The 18,782-nt window shown below is 37.1% G+C and overlaps 1 protein-coding gene across 3 annotated transcripts in view; it reads left to right on the top strand.

Annotated features, from left to right (window-relative positions):
• The window catches only part of STAMBPL1 (STAM binding protein like 1), a 52,239-nt gene extending 34,088 nt beyond the window's left edge, over positions 1-18,151 (top strand). For 2 of the 3 annotated variants that reach the window (XM_055119624.1, XM_004607495.3), the window contains 8 exons: positions 19-94; positions 2,355-2,450; positions 4,786-5,137; positions 6,365-6,489; positions 8,932-9,069; positions 15,648-15,760; positions 17,032-17,131; positions 17,828-18,151. In XM_055119624.1, coding sequence (XP_054975599.1) covers positions 19-94; positions 2,355-2,450; positions 4,786-5,137; positions 6,365-6,489; positions 8,932-9,069; positions 15,648-15,760; positions 17,032-17,131; positions 17,828-17,884 — 1,057 coding nt within the window. In that variant the 3' untranslated portion in view covers positions 17,885-18,151. The remainder of the gene's footprint in view (positions 1-18; positions 95-2,354; positions 2,451-4,785; positions 5,138-6,364; positions 6,490-8,931; positions 9,070-15,647; positions 15,761-17,031; positions 17,132-17,827) is intronic. The other variant, XM_055119625.1, reaches the window with a different exon arrangement.
• Positions 18,152-18,782: the final 631 nt, after the last annotated feature.

The raw sequence follows: 18,782 nt of genomic DNA, 5'->3' as shown, positions 1-18,782 counted from the left end.
TGTTTTCTTTTTCTTTAGCTTGTTTGTGGAAAAGCTTCCCAACCATCGAGACTACCAGCAATGTGCAGTGCCCGAAAAGCAGGATATTATAAAGGTATTGAAGGGCTGGCTCTCCCCTGTGAAATCAAATGCTCTACAAGTATCCATTATTGATTCTCTGCCCTCTTTTCCTTCTCTGTTTCATTCTCTTGAGAATTTAAGCCTGAAATTTTTTTCCATTAGCCACAATGTTTTTATCTCTTTTTAATCATTATTATGAAGTCAGTGTGGGATGTCTAATTGAAACTGGGGACAAACAAAACAAAGCAAAAGATAAAAGAATATGAAGAATGTGTCAGTCACCTTATAGCATGTAGAAGGAATTAAAAAAAAGCTTTTTAATGAATCATCGTGAGATAAACCTTTACAAAGCTGTTCATGATTAGGTTTCAGTCATACAGTGTTTCAACACTCATCCCTCCATCAGTACATTTCCCAGCACCAATGTCCCCAGTCTCCCCGCAAATCACACCCCACCTCCCCCCCAGTCTCTCTCTCTCTCTCTCTCTCTCTCTCTCTCTCTCCTTTTGGACATTTTGGTTTGCAATACAGATACTGAAAGGTTATCATGTATATTTTTTTACTTACTTTCAACACTCATTTCTTGTCCATCGTGATCCTTTCAAACTATTATTGTTATACAGATTCTTTATCTTACCTACCCTCTGCCCCTGCCCTACACACACACCTTGTGGTAGATTTCAACCATTGTCCAGTCCTCCTAGTGCCTGTTTTCCCTGGAGTTAGGTATTAGTCTCATACTATTAAAAATGATGTCATGAAATTAGCCTATAAATGAATGGATATACAGAATATAATGCTGAGTGAAATGAGTCAGAAGAGAGGGACAGATATACAAGGACTGCGCTCATTTATGGCATATAAAAAAAAGAAGGAATTGTTTTATGACTCCTCCCAGAGAATGGTTATCTACTTTCCTCCTACTCATTTATGATAGTCATTGTGGCTGGTTTTGATTATCCATATAGTTTTGAACCAAAAACAATTTGAAAATCAATGTTGATCATATGATCACAGAGTTATATTTTAATCCTTTTATACTATCATACCTGTATGTATATATACATTAATTAAAATGTTGAGGCAGTGACTTGAAATAGTCGCAAGGAAAAGGAAAGTGATTAAAATGTGTTTGTTGATACTATTTGCTACCCGTATAGTTTGAACACCTATCACTGAGAATATCTTTTTAAATTACATTTAAAAGAATTTACCACTTAATTTTCTTAAATAATTTGAGTTTATTTTACAGAAAAAATGATAAATTAATATATACAAAGTCAATAATGTCATAAAAATTTAAAAAAACACTTAAAAGTTATTTTACCATGTAATGGAAATGTACTATTTCTACGATTTATGTCAGACTAGGACCACTTCTGAGCAAATTAGATTTTGTCAAGTAATCATTTACCTTTTTCTCCCTGTCCCCAGTGTGATATGCCTATGTGTATCATGTCATTTCAATTCTCATATTTATTCAACCTAAGACAATTCTGTATGTATTCCAAACACCCTAAGCGGTAAGGGTGACTCTTGTACTCTAATTCAGGGTTATCTTTTTTATGAAGAGAAATAGTCTCTGAAAGCATATACATTTTCTTTGGTTATGCTTGTTGGACAAGTGGATCGGTAAAAGGATGCATGGATAATGCATACATGAATGAAAGAAAAGATAAAGAGAACAAAAATATTAATGAAAGGGTCTGGCTAAAGTAAGGAGACTTGGATTCTAGTTCTTAGTAGACTGCACATTAGTTTGATACTGGTAAACCTTTTAATTTCTTTCTTTTCACATGTCTAACAGAAGGGGGCAGTACTTGGATTACATTAAATTTTCTAGCCATTAAGAAAACTGTGAAAGTCTTTTGAGATCTAAATTCTTTAATCACTTCATTCAACATGTTGACTTGATGCAGATTAGACCTGGGAATCTGTGTTTTTATAATAATGCCTCCATTGCCCTTTATAGTCTCTGAAGCCTAGGAATCCCCCCTGCTACAACTTCCAGTATCCTGAGGACTAACCTAAACAAAATGCTTGGTGAACTAGTGGAGCTAATAAGCATACAATAGGGATTTCTTTTTCTTCTTCCCTAATGAAAATTTACATTTTGGAGTCCTAGAAAAGTGAGATTTGTTTTTCCCCATCATCTTTGGTTACTTGTATCTTGGTTTCTAATATATATATATATATATATAGATATACCAGCTGTATTTCTTTCTCAGCTGATGATCTGAAAGACTGTATTGAAACCCCCACCACTAATCAATATGTATATATATTTTTAAAAGAAACTCAAGGAGATTGCATTCCCAAGGACAGATGAATTGAAAAAGGACCTTTTAAAGAAATATAACATAGAGTACCAAGAATATTTGCAAAGCAAAGTAAGTCCTATCAGTACATTTATTTTCTAACTGTTGTCTGTACAAATATTTTTGAATTTAATTTTCATATGATGAGCTTTTCAAATGTCATATGCATTTAAATTAAAAATTAAAGATGTAGTTGTGTAGAACAAATAAAAAATTCATGTTGATGTCTAGGTTGAGCACTTGTACCAAAGATGTGGGTATTTTTATTTCCCTGTGACATCTAATAAAGTGATGCATTAGGAAGTAGATTTCCTACTGTGATTTAATAGAGCTTTTTAACCAACTCTTGCCAAAATAACCTTGAAACAGACCACATTTTTTTCCCAATGAATAGGCAGTAGGACAGTAGGTGATAAAGCAGTTTATGATCTCTAATGTACATATGTATGTAGTCCTTGGAAATGTGAATTATATTTTCAAATTACTGTAATGTTATATCAAGTGAAATATAACTGTCAGCAAGGGTGGTGGCTTCTGTATTGATAGTAAATAAGGAGTGAAAATGCTATATAACGACGTAAAAGAGATGGAATATTGTGAAAGAAGAAACTGGCCTGTCACACTCAGCTTCAAAAATTGAGTTCTTAATATTTATGGCATTATTATAATGGTCACTCTGCTTTTAAATTTGTGTGCTATGTGCTTTAGAAGTTGTTACCTTTACTAACTTTATACTTCAAACTCAGTTATTCTGAACAGGTTAGAAAATTTATTAATGTCCATGGACCAAACAGGAAGTCATGTTTGAAGTACTTAAATGGCAGAGGGAATGTTGAAGTCTGAAATTTGAATTATGCTGGGAAGATAGTACAGGAGTTAGGGTTCTATCTCTGGTAACACATGGCCTCCTGAGCATTGACCAGTGTGGCCCTGGGAATCCCCCAAGTAACACCCATTTTGTCCCTGGCACCTTAAGGCTAGACAGCACGGCATCCTTGAGCCTTAGCATTGAACTCCCAGCACAGTTGGCCAAGTGTTGCCTAAAATGCTGCTGGACCCTCTGAGAACTACTTGGGAGGCACAAACAAGCAAACAAGCTAAATAATCCTGGTGGTCCAGACAAAGCAACAGAAAGGGAGAGAAAAGCCAAGTTAATTTTCCTTTCTGTGCAGTGTTTCCCTCAGGGCTACCTCAGCAACTGTTGTACCTTCTGTCTTTAAGAGCACCGTTATTTAACAATCTACAGTAAGAGCCCAAGTATTTTTCATGTTGAGATCTCTGGCTTGGGGTGGGGAATCGCTGGAGCAGCCACTAGTGATATTTAGAGGAGATGCCAAGACATAAGGTAGCAGGCAGAGCTGACTTCCTGTGGTAGCTTCTAAGAAATGTCTCTCTAGCCCCACCTACAGGCTCCCGCTCTGCCTAATAAGACCATGGTGACCGGTGCTGCCCTATCTTACTCTGAATTTATAGTTACTTAGAAAGTCTAGTTTTTATTAGAAATAGTTTAGAGAGCTTACTAAAAATTTCTCTGAAAATTCCTACATATGTTTTGTGACTGTTTGGGAATCTTCATTTACAATAACCACTGTGTTCCCCTCTTATAGAAGTACAGGACCACATGTTGAGACTCATTTCATAGGGATGCCCTCTTCCACCATCCCATAAAGATCCAGTAGTATGAGTTCTGGAGACAAAAAGGTTCAAGGCAGCATTGCCCAATAGATTTTTCTTTTTTTGGCTTTTTGGGTCACACCCAACAATGCTCAGGGGTTACTGATCTGCGCTCTGGAATTACTGCTGGCGGTTCTTGGGGGTACCATATAGGATGTCGGGGATCAAACCTGGTTCAGCCACGTGCAAAGTAAATGCCCTACCTGCTGTACTATCACTCTGGTTCTGTCCAATAGAATTTTGTGTGATGACAAGATACTCTAGTTGGCAGGTATTAAGTTGGCATGTACCATTAGACATGTGAGTTGAACTGTAGCATTAACTGATCAGTTGACTTTCTAATTTTATTTCATTTTAATCAGATTTGACTAACTAGCCACATATGGCTAGTGACTGTCGGGCAGTGCAGTGTAGACAAACATTTCTCTGTATGGCCACTTGGGTGGTCAGACTGAACAGACAACCATGACCTGGATTTTCTAATATTTGAAGGTGCAGGGTCTTGGAGAGAACTTGTTTTGAGTGGCCTGTCTCTGGTTAAATTTAAGTGGATTTAGAACTGCTGCTTTCATCCAATTAGGCCCTTTTGCACTGGCACAGGAGTGCACCTGGGGCCTATTGCTGCATCCAGCTATCTTTGTCCCGTAGAAAACTGAAAGCATTTATTCCAGTTTGCTCTTTGGGGCCTTAGAAATTAATCTTTGCTTCTGGCAACCACATATATATTTTTTAGAACAAATACAAAGCTGAAATTCTCAAGAAGCTGGAACATCAGCAGTTGATAGAGGCGGAAAGGAAGCGAATTGCGCAGATGCGCCAGCAGCAGCTGGAATCAGAACAGTTTCTGTTTTTTGAAGATCAACTCAAGAAGCAAGAGTTAGCTCGAGGTCAGAATCAGGAAAGCCCTGCCTTGTCGGAGCAGGTTGATGGGAGTGCTTTGTCCTGCTTCTCTGCACGCCAGAACAACACCTTGCTGAATGTCCTTGCAGATCAGCCCAATAAAAGTGATGCAACCAATTTCGCCAGCAACTCTCCTCCGGTAAACAGGGCCTTAAAGCCAGCTGCAACTCTAAGTGCTGTTCAGAGTAAGTGATGGAATGCAGGCCCGCAAGACACTGATAGTCTTTTTTTAATGAGTCATATTTCTATAGCATCTAGAAGGGTTCCATTCCTTATCAATTTTCTTATCCTCACATGGTGGGGTACGAACAACATAACTAGTCTTTTACTATCAACTGCTTTTTACTATCTGTGACCTTGAAATTCAGGGAATATGATTTAGCCCCTAACAGAACAGAGATGATATATAAACACAGGGACTCTATTTTGTTGTGGTATTAAAAAGAGAAGAATGCCAGGTATTTTTTTATTTTCATTTATTTTAAACAAGAAACATAATGTTTTAAAGGTGTACATATACTGGAGAAGAAGGAAGATGATGAGAAATTTATCCAGAACTTTGTTCAGCAATTTATACTTGAATGTTTAAATTGCTATAGACCTGAGGAACCTTAGTCACACAGGTCGTTGATTTCCAAATGGATTATGTTTTTTGGCCAGTAATTATGCTACTTGGCACCACTAGAACAGTGATTTCCAAAAATCAAATGGGGTACTTTTACAAAGCAGACACTTTCAGATAGAAATCTGTGGTCTCAGTTATTTAAGAGTTATGATAGGAGCCATTTTATAAATTACCCTGCTGCTAATTAACACTGAAAACATGGTGCTTTCACTTAATGATCATCGGCTTCCTAAAACATCTTTACCTTGGGGCAAGAGAGAAAATCATCAGACTTGAACACATGTTCTGTGTGCAGCAGGTCTGGGTTCAGTGATCCCCTTACACTACTGGGAGCAATTCCTGAGCAGAGATTAAGCCCCTGAATGCTCTCAAGTATGATCCCAGAACCAAAAAACAAATAATTAACAGAATATTGGTCTTGCATCTTTCAGAACTGAGATGAATTCTATATAGTCTATGCAGTTAATAGTACATTTGCTTTGGGTCAAATGTATACACACACACACACACACACACACACACACACACACACACACACACACAAAGTTGATCCAGGACCCAGCATGTAAAAGTTCTTGCATATGAAAATAATCTACATGAAAAGAATATTTTTCCTTTCCTTCTAAGCAATGTTTAATTTTGTTTTAAGTTAAAATATGGGTAATGGAACCTCCAATACTTTCACTTTTGATAGTTATAGTAATCTGAATTTGCTTACCATAAAAATATTTTGAAGAACGAAATGTAAGATTTTCTTTTTGCTTTTTTTCCTTTTTCTATCTCTTAGATTTAGTAGTTGAAGGACTGCGATGTGTAGTTTTATCACGAGATCTTTGCCACAAATTTCTGCTGCTGGCAGAATCTAATACAGTGAGAGGAATAGAAACCTGTGGAATACTTTGTGGAAAACTGGTATGGATTTTGTTTCATATATCTTTTGTACCGAGTACTACCAGTAGGAATGATTTTCTTGTGATAGCAAAGTAAAATGTAAGCATCCTAATAGTCATAAATATTATTAAAATAATTTTACATAGTTAATTTCATAGAGCTACTATTATTATTAATGAAATTATCCTTTTGAAAGTAGATAATAAAATTTCAGAGATACTGTAAAATCTTGTAAATATTAGATCTTTGTTTAGAAACATGGTGAACTACAGGACCTCAGGTTACAAAAAAAACATATTGTTTTTGAAATCAATTTTCCATGGCAATTATTAATTTCACATGCATTCAATTTATTAAATATGCATTTCCCTGTGGCAGGTGTCATTTTTTTCCAGATACATATACAATAAAAACAGGATTTTGTTGATTTCTTTAGTTTAAGGAAATAGTTTCAACAAACCAAAATCTTATAGCCCAGGTTCATATTTAAATGTCAAAGATTTTTATCAGAACTATGTGATGAAAGATGATGTCAAAATAGGAGACAGAGAGAAGTAATGTTTCATTTTCTTCTGATAACGAAAATGAATAGTGTTGCTTTGAAAATATTATTGGATATCATTTTATTTTTTTAGTCTAAATGGTCTAGCTTAGTCAGTGGTTAGTTGAATAGCGTGTTTTATCAATACATATTTTCCTGCTATAGTATCTCCATAGAGGTACCATTTGTTTTCCTTGTCTCTTTAACTAATTGTAAATCCCAAAAGTACAATTCTAGGGTTACAGCTTCACTTTTTCTCCAGGAGACAAGCACAGGAGAATGAACTGCATCTACTCCCTATGATCATCTTAGCAGCCTGCCGTTCATGGGGCAGCATACTATGAATGCTTTTCTCTAAGATCTACGTTGTACCTTGATGGATTAGTCAGTTGACTTTTTTCTACCTTCTATCATCAGATAAACATGTACTCACACCAGGCACTGTGCTACGTGTTGACATTTAGTTGCCTACAATAGCCACAGTCCCGTGTCATATGACCCTTACAATGATGCTTATGAAGAGCTAAATAGATGATTCATTGTAAATGGGACCAGGTGTTCTCAGTAGAGAAATAAGGCATCATGAAAATGTGTAAAGGGAAACTAACCTCATCCGGGAGAGTTGAAATGTATTGAAATGTATTTCCCTAATAAGTATTTATTCTCAACTAAATATATATATATACATATATATACATATATATATATATATATATATATATATAAAGTTAGCCAAGAAAGAAAAAGATGGGATGGAAGAAAGAGTTGTAATCAAGGTATAAGGAAAAGCACCCAATTTACAAGAAAGTCCCTATTAGAGAGAAGATGGAGGGTAGGGAGGCTATTCACAGAACAAACATTTCTTTCCTGAGAATCCAGCCGCCACTTCTTAGCCCTTTTACTTCCAGTTCTCATCTTCTACCATGGAGATACCAAATTGATTTTTTTGCTCTTTAGCTAATTGTAAAGCCCAAATAGTCCCTTAACTATGCAGAATCCTAGGGTGTTCCCCAGTAGTGACAGAAAGTCATACCTTGAAATGAAACAAAATGTAATTAATAAAATAAAGACAAAATTGTCAACTTTGGGCCAGGGAGATGATTCAAAGGGCTGGAGTGCATGTTTTGCATTCCAGAGCTCTAGGTTCAATCCCTAGCAATGCGTGGTTCCTTAAGCATAGCTAGGAGTGGGCCCCAGAGCCTTGAGCTGGGAGTAAGTGAGCCAGGAGTAGCCCAAAACACCAAAAATGTGACTGAAAAACAAAACTAAACAAAAAAAGCATTGTCAACCTCACAAACCTTAAGAGTGTCTTCAGTAACACCTCAGAATTACTTACCTAGTTTCTCCTCTTATAAATAAACTTTCATCGTCAGCCTGAAGTCATATATATGAGCGCGCACACACACACACACACACACACACACACGTATATTTCAAGTGTGTACATGGATTTCAGACTGGAGCGATACACAGCGGGTAGGGCGTTTGCCTTGCACCAGCCAACCTGTGTTCAATTCCTCCGTCCCTCTCCGAGAGCCCAGCAAGCTACCCAGAGTATCCCACCCACACAGCAGAGCCTGGCAAGCGACCCGTGGACCCGATATGCCAAAAACAGTAATAACAAGTCTCACAATGGAGACGTTAGTGGTGCCCGCTGGAGCAAATCGATGAACAGCAGGACAACAGTGGTAAAGTGCAGTGCTATGTGGATTTCAAGTTCCAAACAACTACTCTCAAAGCTTTGGCATATGATATATTTTCACATTAGGAGTTTTGTTTTGAACTGCAATGGGTAGAAGGAAAATAAACAAAAGGTGGCCACTTCCTTCGTCTGCAGTAAATATTTTACTTCTGTACTTCCTGTTTTGTTTTCTTTTTCATTTCATATCCTTCTTTTTTTTTTTTTGCTACTTCTTTTTCAGACACATAATGAATTTACTATCACCCACGTAATTGTGCCAAAGCAGTCTGCAGGACCAGATTACTGTGACATGGAGAATGTAGAAGAATTATTTAATGTCCAGGATCAACATGATCTCCTCACTCTGGGCTGGATCCATGTACGTTCAGCCTTTTGCTTAATCTGTGTGTGTGTGTGTGTGTGTGTGTGTGTGTGTGTGTGTGTGTGTGTGTGTGTTTCGCTGTTTTCTTCTCTGAGAAGATGTAGCTGAAAATATTTTCAAAGGTGATAATGTCATCAAGCTGAAACATCTTCTTCAGTGTTAGGTTGTGTCTAAATTTATCAAATCTAGATTTAAGGGGGCTTTTATATGCTGTTTTTTACCATTCAAAGTGAAAAGAGAGAGAAACATTTGGAAATTATGTAACTTGTTTCAATGATCTTTTTTTTTACAGTCTGAAGAAGTCTAGTCAGGATTTTAGCTACTTTGTTTAGATAATTATTAATGTTTACTCTTTCTTTTTTTCTCTGAGTCTAAGCATGATTGTACATATGTGTGTGTGCCTTGTTTTGTTTTGTTTTGGGTCGTATCCACTAGTACTCAGGGACTACTTCTCTAACACTTCAGAGTTGCTCCTGGTGGTGCTCTGGGGACCATGTGGTACCCTAGAACAAATCTAGGCCTCCTGCAAAGCTTGTTGCACTGTAACCCTTTGAATTATCTCTCTACCCTCTAAGAAGGATTATTTTAAGAAAATTTCTAAAAATCTTTCTTCTTATTCAGTTAGATTGAGAAATAATTGACATATATCACTGCATAACTTTAAGGTGTAGAGCGTAAAGATTTTTCTTACAAGGTGTCAGAAACACATTGTTTGGGCCTGTAGAGAGTACAGTGGGTAAGGTGCTTGCCTTGCATGCAGCTGACTCTAGTTCCATCCTGGCATATCATATGGTCCACTGATCCCTGCCAGGAGGAATTCCTAGGTGCAGAGCCAGTAGTAACTCCTAGCATTGCTAAGTATGGCCCCCAAACAAAAAACAAACAAAAAATATTTTATTTACATATATTGTGAAGTGATGACATTATAGGTCAGTTAACATCCATTATCTCCTACAGATACAGTAAAGAGAAAAGAAAAAATATAGGGGCTGGAGAGACAGTACAGTGGGTAGGTAGGATGTTTGCCTTGCACGCAGCTGACCCAGGTTCAATTCCCAGCATCCCTATGGTCCCCCGAGCACCGCCAGGAGTAATTCTTAAGTGCAGAGCCAGGAGTAACCCCTGAGCATTGTCGGATGTTACCCAAAAAGCAAAAAAAAGAAAAAAGAGAGAGAGAAAAAGAAAAAAAAAATATATATATATATATATAGTCTTTTTTTAAAATTTTGTTGAATCACTGTGAGATAGTTACAAGCTTTCATGTTTGGATATCAATGATCAGTCTCTCCTGATGAGACCTCAAGACTAACTTATTTTCTTATGTATCATACAGCAGTACTAGCTTTAGTCAGTGTGTATATCACATTCCTAGTAATTATTTAATTTATAACTGGGAGGTTGTATCTTTGCCCCCTGTCTCTATTTGCCCTCCCTCTTACCATCTTAAAAATGTTTCTTTAGGGGCTGGAGTGGTAGCACAGCGGGTAGGGCATTTGCCTTGCATGCAGCCGACCCGGGTTCGATTCCCAGGATCCCATATGGTCCCCGAGCACTGCCAGGGGTAATTCCTGAGTGCAGAGCCAGGAGTGACCTCTGTGCATCGCTTGGTGTGACCCAAAAAGCAAAAAAAAAAAAAAAAAATGTTTCTTTAAACCAATGTTTTCCCAGGGTGAGAAAAACTACTCACTGAAGGATCCAGCAGAGGGGTGGCTGGTGCATTTGGGAGTCAATTACTGTTTGTTTGCCTAAAGATGATAGATTTCCACACTGTTCTGAAAAGGAGGAGTCAGTCAAATAAGTTTGGGAAACTCTAGTATTATACAGATGTTTGTATCTATTAGTGAGGAAACAGACACGCCACCACACTTTCCCTGCAGGCCATGGAATTAGGAATAGGGTCAAAGAAATGAGGGACAAAAATATTGTATTCCTAATTTCACTAGATCATCGTAAGAGCAGGATAGGGATGAGGATCAAGGGAACCTAAATTTCAGCTTTGTTAAGCATTCTATCTTGGAATATCACAATTTTTTTGAGTCTAAACTTTTTTATCCATAATATAGAGCTCATGGTAATTAATTTCAAGTGATGGTGAATATGAAATGAGATAATGTCTATAAATTTTTTAGCATATTGTTCTAGGGATTCAGAAAATGGTAACTATTATTATTGATGATAGTACTATATTCCCTTGTGCATGTTTTAATCTATCTGATAAGGTATTTTTTTCCATTTAGTCTTAGACATCTGGGCCTAGAGTAAGGACAAGTCATTCCTCGTTATGAAATGCTGGTCAAAATTTCCAGGCACATCTTAGAGACCTCCACAATTCCCTAGGAAGTGATATATAACCATTAAAAAATTATCTACAGTATAAAAAAGCACTGAGTAGAATGTGTGCACATGCACACACACACACACACACACACACACACACACACACACCACACCAACACCCCCACCCCACCATCATCATATCATCACCGAACAATTAGTGTCATTTAGAAGGATGGTAAAGACTTTTATTTCAGCTCTACCTATAAATAGCCTTGCCCTCTTGGTCAGCCTCCTAACTGAATTTCTGTTTTCTCATTGACCAAGTATAGTTAATGGATTCTTTCTCTCCCACACTGTATTTGTGTGAGCCATAAAAAAAAACCCTTTGAAAAGTATAAATCACTTATAAATAATTCAAGAAAACATTTATGATGAAATTTGCAAGTCTTTCCCTACTTCTATTTGTTCTGCTTAATGATAAGTAATCAGTGTTACCATTCATGTAGAAATAAACCAGGAAAGAACCAGAAATGTGGCTCTATGAATGATAAAGTGCATGCTTCATTGTATGAGATCCTAGGAGCACACATACACACACACATACACAAACACACACACACATACACACATGCATACACACACATGCACACACACACACCAACTTGCTGAAATTAAAGACATTATTTAGTTGAACTTAGTTTTTCTGTAACAAGATTGAATTTGAAGGTCAAATAAATCTTAGGAAAGAAATTGTAACATAAACCAAGAAAAAATTATACTTAGGTTGAAAATCCAATTTAATTTATCTTGCAAAGTATTTTCAAAATTAGAAACAAATGTTTATCCTTTATGACCTATCTGCGTAATCTATGCAATAATAGATTTGAATCATTTAAATAATGCATTTGGCATAACTAGAACTTTAGGAATTTGCTTTTTAAAGTGTATTTCACCACAGAAGATTGTTGTGGTTCAATGAATAGAAAGATATTTCTTAACCTCAGTGGTTTTATTACTTTGAGGATTTATATTAAACTAATAATAAATTATATAGTTAGATTTTTTTCCAATATAAATGAGTCATTGGAAATAACTTGAATCAGAACCAGACATGGTTATATGTAGACTAGTCTTGACTAGTTCAATGACTAGTTCTATTATTTTATCTTCTGCTCAGCTCAGTTTCCTCATCTTCAAAATGAAAACGATAACAGCACTTAGCTCATCTTCTTGTAAGAATATGAGTGGAGCTGAAGAGATATTTCAAAGACTGGAGTACATACGTAGCATTTGGGAGCTCCAGGTTCCATCCTCTGCTCCATGTGTCCCCCAAGCATTACCAGGGAGCAACCTCTAAGGACAAGGACAGTAAATAACCCCAGAACATCAAAATATGATCCCCAAAAAAAGAATATGTGGAAATTGATTAGTTAACTTGTATTATATCTTATCTTCAACTGTAATCATTATCACTACCACCACCATCATCAACATCATTACTTCCACAGAGTGGGGGTGAATACCTATCCTCTTCATGTATAAGTTATTCCTCTGGCAGAAATAAAGGGCTCATCAATACTTTTTGGTATATATTTTATTCTGGAAGTACATTGATAGGCAGAGTGAGCTCTTTGCTAATATGCTTGCTGCTTCCTCGTCTAGTGTTATTTTGAACACTTTTCCTTTTCTTAGAAGAGCATAGAAGACACTATTGTGCTAATGGATGAGTTTCTGGGGACCAGCCCTGAGTGAAGCAGGGGGTGCTTCGGGAATTAAGAAAAAAGATATAAATAAGAGAGAAAAACGCTTGGGAGCAGGGGACTGACAGCTTCATGAACTGAGAATCTCTACTGTCCTCCATGAACAGTGTTTATTGTTTAGAACCAATAATTATTAAAAAGAAAAGAACAACATTCTTTGGTCAGGCTCCTAGCAATCATTGTCTATCTAGGTTAGACTATTAGATATCTAAAGATGTTATTTATTGGGATAAGCATAAATGTAAAGGGCTTTCTTAAGGGGAAATTCTTCCAGAAGGAGGAACAGAGATAGAGCAGACAGGACTCCGACAGAGTAGGCACTCCAGGGCAGCATTCCGTATTTGGACCCCAGCATTCTGGATGGATCTGGTCCTCAGCAAAGGGTTTCACTAAATTAGATAACTGACAGTCAAACTTTCCTCCTCATGCCTTCACCTAAGATTTCTATTTTAAAAACTAAAATAGTTTTTATTCCTCAGTTGATCTAGGTCATTGCAGATCAAGAGTTATTCTTTCCTTGAAGAACATGTGTCTCTCTATGAATAGATATCAATGACTTTTCCTTTATTCTGGTAAAGTAGAAAGAAGTTTTTTAATCTTTTACTTCTTCAACAGATAATAATTTTATATAAATGTCTGAAATTATTTCTATGGGTCAAAACCCTTCAGTTAATGCAATGTTAAAATGACAGCAGCAGTAAACACAGTGATAACATATATAATAACAGCTAATGATCCTTCCTCCTTTCTATATGCTTGATACTTTATAAGAATTCTTATTTGGTACTGTATAAGAATTCTTATAAGAATACTTATAATGTGCTTGGTACTTATAAGAATTCTTGTAAGTGGTTCAGGCATATAATGCTCATATGAGAAATGAACCCTACATTAACAACTTTGTAAGTCATTGTGTCTAAATAAAAATTAAATTTTTTAAAAAATATGTCAAGGAGGAAGGCTAAGGGATGATGGGAGGGAACCTGGAGACTTTGCTGGAAGAAAGTTGACACTGGGGGTGAGATTGAGATTTGATTTTGAATATGATTTTGAATTTGATTTTTATTCGATTCAGATTCAAAGAGACCAGCAGAGTGGGCCGTAATCAAATGCTCCTTGTATAAGAAGAGATAAGACATGGCTCAGGGCAGAGAATGAAGGTCATGTGGCGACACAGGGAGACAAGGGTATAGTTAAGGAGAGACACCTCAAGAAACCAAACCTGCCAACACTGATTTCTTTACCTTCAATCATCCAGAACGGATGGGAAAATAAGTTTGGCTGTCTAGTCTCCAGGATTTTGTTGTGGCAGCCAGAACAAACTTATCCACTGTATGTCTGAAACTCAGCTATGAATGACTTTGAATATCACGGGCCTTAATAAAATGTTTTTCACTAAAAAAATTCTTATAAGTACTTTTATAAGAATTCTCATTTAATTTTTATGACCATCCAATGAATAAAATGATTATTATCCCTATTTTAGAGTTGAGGAAATGAACATGAGAAAGTTAAGCAACCTTCTAGGTATCAGGCAGCAGTGACGAAGTCAGTTCATAGAGTACGGCCAAGGACCTTGATTTTCTTAATTCAATGGTAACATTCCTTTATCAAGGATCACTGGAGTATACTGTGAATATTAAAATCACGATAGATGCACAAATTTTTCAGATTCAAATAGTAATTCTGCCTTGTCTTTTAAAAGCACAAATTTGTGTATGTAGCCAAAGCCTAAAAGAGTTTTTGTTTTTTCAATCTGTGATTAATCTTACCTTGCTTCTCACCCTGTGGGTATTAATTAATCTGCTGTGTGAAATGAGTCGCAACCACTTTCATCAACTTGGAGAATTTTGTAGGGCATAGGGTTCCACAACAGCAAGCATAGCAATGTGTGGAGAGTCTAGTAGAAATGTTGTGTCCAGTTTTGCATGTAAGTACCTCTGAGTTTCCATTCACAGTTATGCTCCTTTTCAACTGTGTGACCATGGGAAAGTAAAAACTCCCAGAGTGGGCTGGAACGATAGCACAGTGGGTAGGGTGTTTGCCTTGCACACGGCTGACCTGGGTTCGATTCCCAGCATCCCATATGGTCCCCTGAACACCGCCAGGGGTGATTCCTGAGTGCAGAGCCAGGAGTAACCCTTGTGTATTGCTAGGTGTGACCCAAAAAGAAGAAAAAGAAAAAAGAAAAAACTCCCAGAGCATCAGAATCCATGTACACAAAATCAAGATAAGATAGTAAGAATCTGGATTTGTGATGATTGAATGAGACTCTTCGAAACTTCTAACAAATAAATTTTTAGTTATGTCTTTTCCAGTGAGCACAAAGTACCTACCACTCCCAGGAATCTCCTTGCAAAGCTATAATCACCCCAAAGGGACAGGAAGAGAAGGATGGTGCTGACAGTCTTTAAAACCCATATTGGTTTAATGATGGTGAAAAGGGAAATTAAATAACTAGATTTTCTTTTAGAATAACTGTTGGCCTTGACAGAGACTCAGGGACCTTAATAAGAGTGTCCACTCTTCTTTGTACAGACACACCCAACCCAAACTGCATTCCTGTCCAGCGTTGATCTTCATACTCATTGCTCCTATCAGCTCATGTTGCCAGAGGCGATTGCCATTGTTTGTTCACCAAAGCATAAAGAGTAAGTGTAATTATGAAGAATAGTCACTGTCGAGTGGCCCCAAGTAAGGCTTTGGTAGAGGCTGGCTGCGTTCAAGTGTTTTCAGCACACATACTCTTGAGCAAAAAGAGATTTCTGTCAGCAGCTCCATCACCTATAATCCTGCCATCTTGGTTGGTTTTTGTTTTTGTTTCATTTTGCTTTGTTTTTGGTTGGGAAGAGCGGAGTTTGGACCAAACCCAGATATGCTCAGGAGTGACCTGGCTCTGTGCCCAGGAGCAGACTCCTGGTCATGCTTAGGAGACCATATGTGGTGGTGCTAGGAAACTATTGAGAGGTGCTGCATGCAAGGCAAATACCTTAACACCTATCTCTCCAGTCTTTCGCTTTCTACCAAGTTCTGTTGTAGAATTACTGTTTTACATTCTTAGTAGACCTTGAGAAACTAGAGAGATAGTACAGGGCCGAAGTCACTTACCTTGCATACAACCTACTCCACTTGGATTCCCAGCACCGCATACGGTCTCTCAAACATCACAGAAGTGATCCCTGAAGCACAGAACCAGGAGTAGCCTTGAGCATGGCTGGGTGTGGCCCCAAAACAGAATAAAAGAAACAACAAAAATCATGCCCCTTAGATGAATAAACTGGGTGTTATTCCCATTTGCCTTTCAAATCTTAGATTTATTGTAGAAAAATTTCCCAGCCTTTGCTTTGTTACTTCCAAAACCTTTCTTAGTTTGGGAGATAGTTCTGTAGAGTGATTATGAGCAGAGGCATTAGATAAACTTATATCACGCTGGAACCTCTGATGTTATGTCTGGTAAGACACTTGACCACTGTGAGCATCTCTTCATCCTGCATTCTTACCCATCATGTCCTGAGGTGAGAGTGAAGCTAGGCAGTAGTCTATGTAAAGGGCTTCTCCTGATGCCCGACACCACAGCTATCACTATAAACAGTGTTGGCATTATTTTTTTTTAAAAAAAGACAAAAATCACCCAAAACTTCTTCGACCAGCATCTTGGCTTTCCCTCCAGGGTCACACGATAGCTCTGCTGCCTCTTCTCCATATGGTATGCAGATGCTTGGAAATAGCTTTGACTTCTACTAGGCTTCTCTACTCTAGACAGACCGTGAAAAGATTGGTTTAAAATATTACTGTGCAGTTCCTAGTTTATGATTTCTTTCTCTATTCCATTTAAGGATCCTGTATGTTTTGTGCCATTCAGATAAAGCATCTGGAAAATTGATACTAAATTTTTATAACTTTTTATTGTCCTGAAATATAGCACTGGCATCTTCAGGCTCACCAATGCAGGCATGCTTGAGGTTTCAGCGTGTAAAAAGAAGGGCTTTCACCCACATACCAAGGACCCTAGGCTGTTCAGTGTGAGTAGATATGCTGTATATTTTTTTGGTGGATATTTTTAACTTTTTTCCGTTTTTTTTAGGAGAGAGGATAATGTGCTATAAAATACTTGAGTACTTCATTTGCAATTTTCTTATCTCAGGGAATTCATTTGTCGTTGTTCTTCTGACTTCTCACTTATTTTAATAACAATCAAACAATAACAATCTTCTCACTGAGATTACAAGGGAATCTCAGTAGCTGAGGTGATTATGAATCACATTACCTCTCTATATACCTGTGTCTAATACTTAATTTTATTCAGAGTCCAAGTAAGCAAATTACTTTTAAAGAGAAAATGATATTGAATGCTACATGAATTATTTCTGCTTTATATGACCAAAATGATTATTTTATAACAGTTTAATGAAAACCTTAATCATATGTTTTGTTTAGCTTTGTCAAAACTATAAATCTGACCTTTTTTCTGTACTAACAGCTTGGTTAGTGGCTCTCTGGCTATAACATGTGAAAAATTTTATTTAGAAATTAGAATTTATTATAAATTAAAATTACTTGGAAAACTATAAATATATGTACTGTTGAAAATGACTGTGTTGTAAATGACATGATTAAAATATTTCTGGTTGTAAATATTTAAAAATTAGAAACACTATTGTAAAGACAACTAGGACTTGCATAACTCCCTCCCTAAAAATAATTTTTTCTTTTACTAGATATGCAAACATGTGTTGATAAAAGACATAAAAGTTATTGTGCTGGATCTGAGGTGATGCGTTACGAAGATTAGTGTGATCATCGACTCTGGACAACTACCCATGGAAATGTGGCTTCTGGGTTTTCTTAAGATGTTTCCAGAAATTACTGAGATTTTATATTTATACATTTTAGATCAGAAAGTTTGATATTTATTGCTCCTGTACATTCTGGAGTTTTCTTTTTGAGTTGTTCTGTCTCAAGAGAGGTCATAATGGTGTTGAATCAAAACCTATTAATGTACCCAAATACTAGGGCCAGATAATAAATTGTGCTACAGACAACTTGTTTGTTGTTTATAGAAGTCTCTGTACTCGTTTTTAGAGCTTTAGATATTTCACTTAATGTTTTTCTTATTTCAATACAATATCATCCTAAGCAGAATTCAAAATTTAGGGTAGTCTACAAAGAGAGAGGGAAGAAGGAAAGAAGGAAGGAAGGGAAGGAGGGAAGGTGGGAATGGGGGGAGGGAGGGAGGAAAGGAAAAAGAGTGAAGAAAGGAGAAAGAAAAGAAAAAGAAAGAAAGAAAAGGAAGGAAGGAAGGAAGGAAGGAAGGAAGGAAGGAAGGAAGGAAGGAAGGAAGGAAGGAAGGAAGGAAGGAAGGAAGGAAGGAAGGGAAGAAGGAAGGAAGGAAGGAAGGAAGGAAGGAAGGAAGGAAGGAAGGAAGGAAGGAAGGAAGGAAGGAAGGAAGGAAGGGAAGAAGGAAGGAAGGAAGGAAGGAAGGAAGGAAGAAAGGAAGGAAGGAAGGAAGGAAGGAAGGAAGGAAGGGAAGAAGGAAGGAAGGAAGGAAGGAAGGAAGGAAGGAAGGAAGGAAGGAAGGAAGGAAGGAAGGAAGGAAGTTAAGAAGAAAGGGAGGGAGGAATTATACCACTTCTTGTGGTAGAAGTGAGCAGCTTACACAGAAGAGAAGAAATA

The sequence above is a fragment of the Sorex araneus genome, chromosome 11 (genome assembly GCF_027595985.1).
Source record: "Sorex araneus isolate mSorAra2 chromosome 11, mSorAra2.pri, whole genome shotgun sequence".
Classification (NCBI taxonomy): domain Eukaryota; kingdom Metazoa; phylum Chordata; class Mammalia; order Eulipotyphla; family Soricidae; genus Sorex; species Sorex araneus.
Note: the sequence above shows the minus strand (reverse complement) of the source record. Positions and strands in the feature narration are given on the sequence as shown.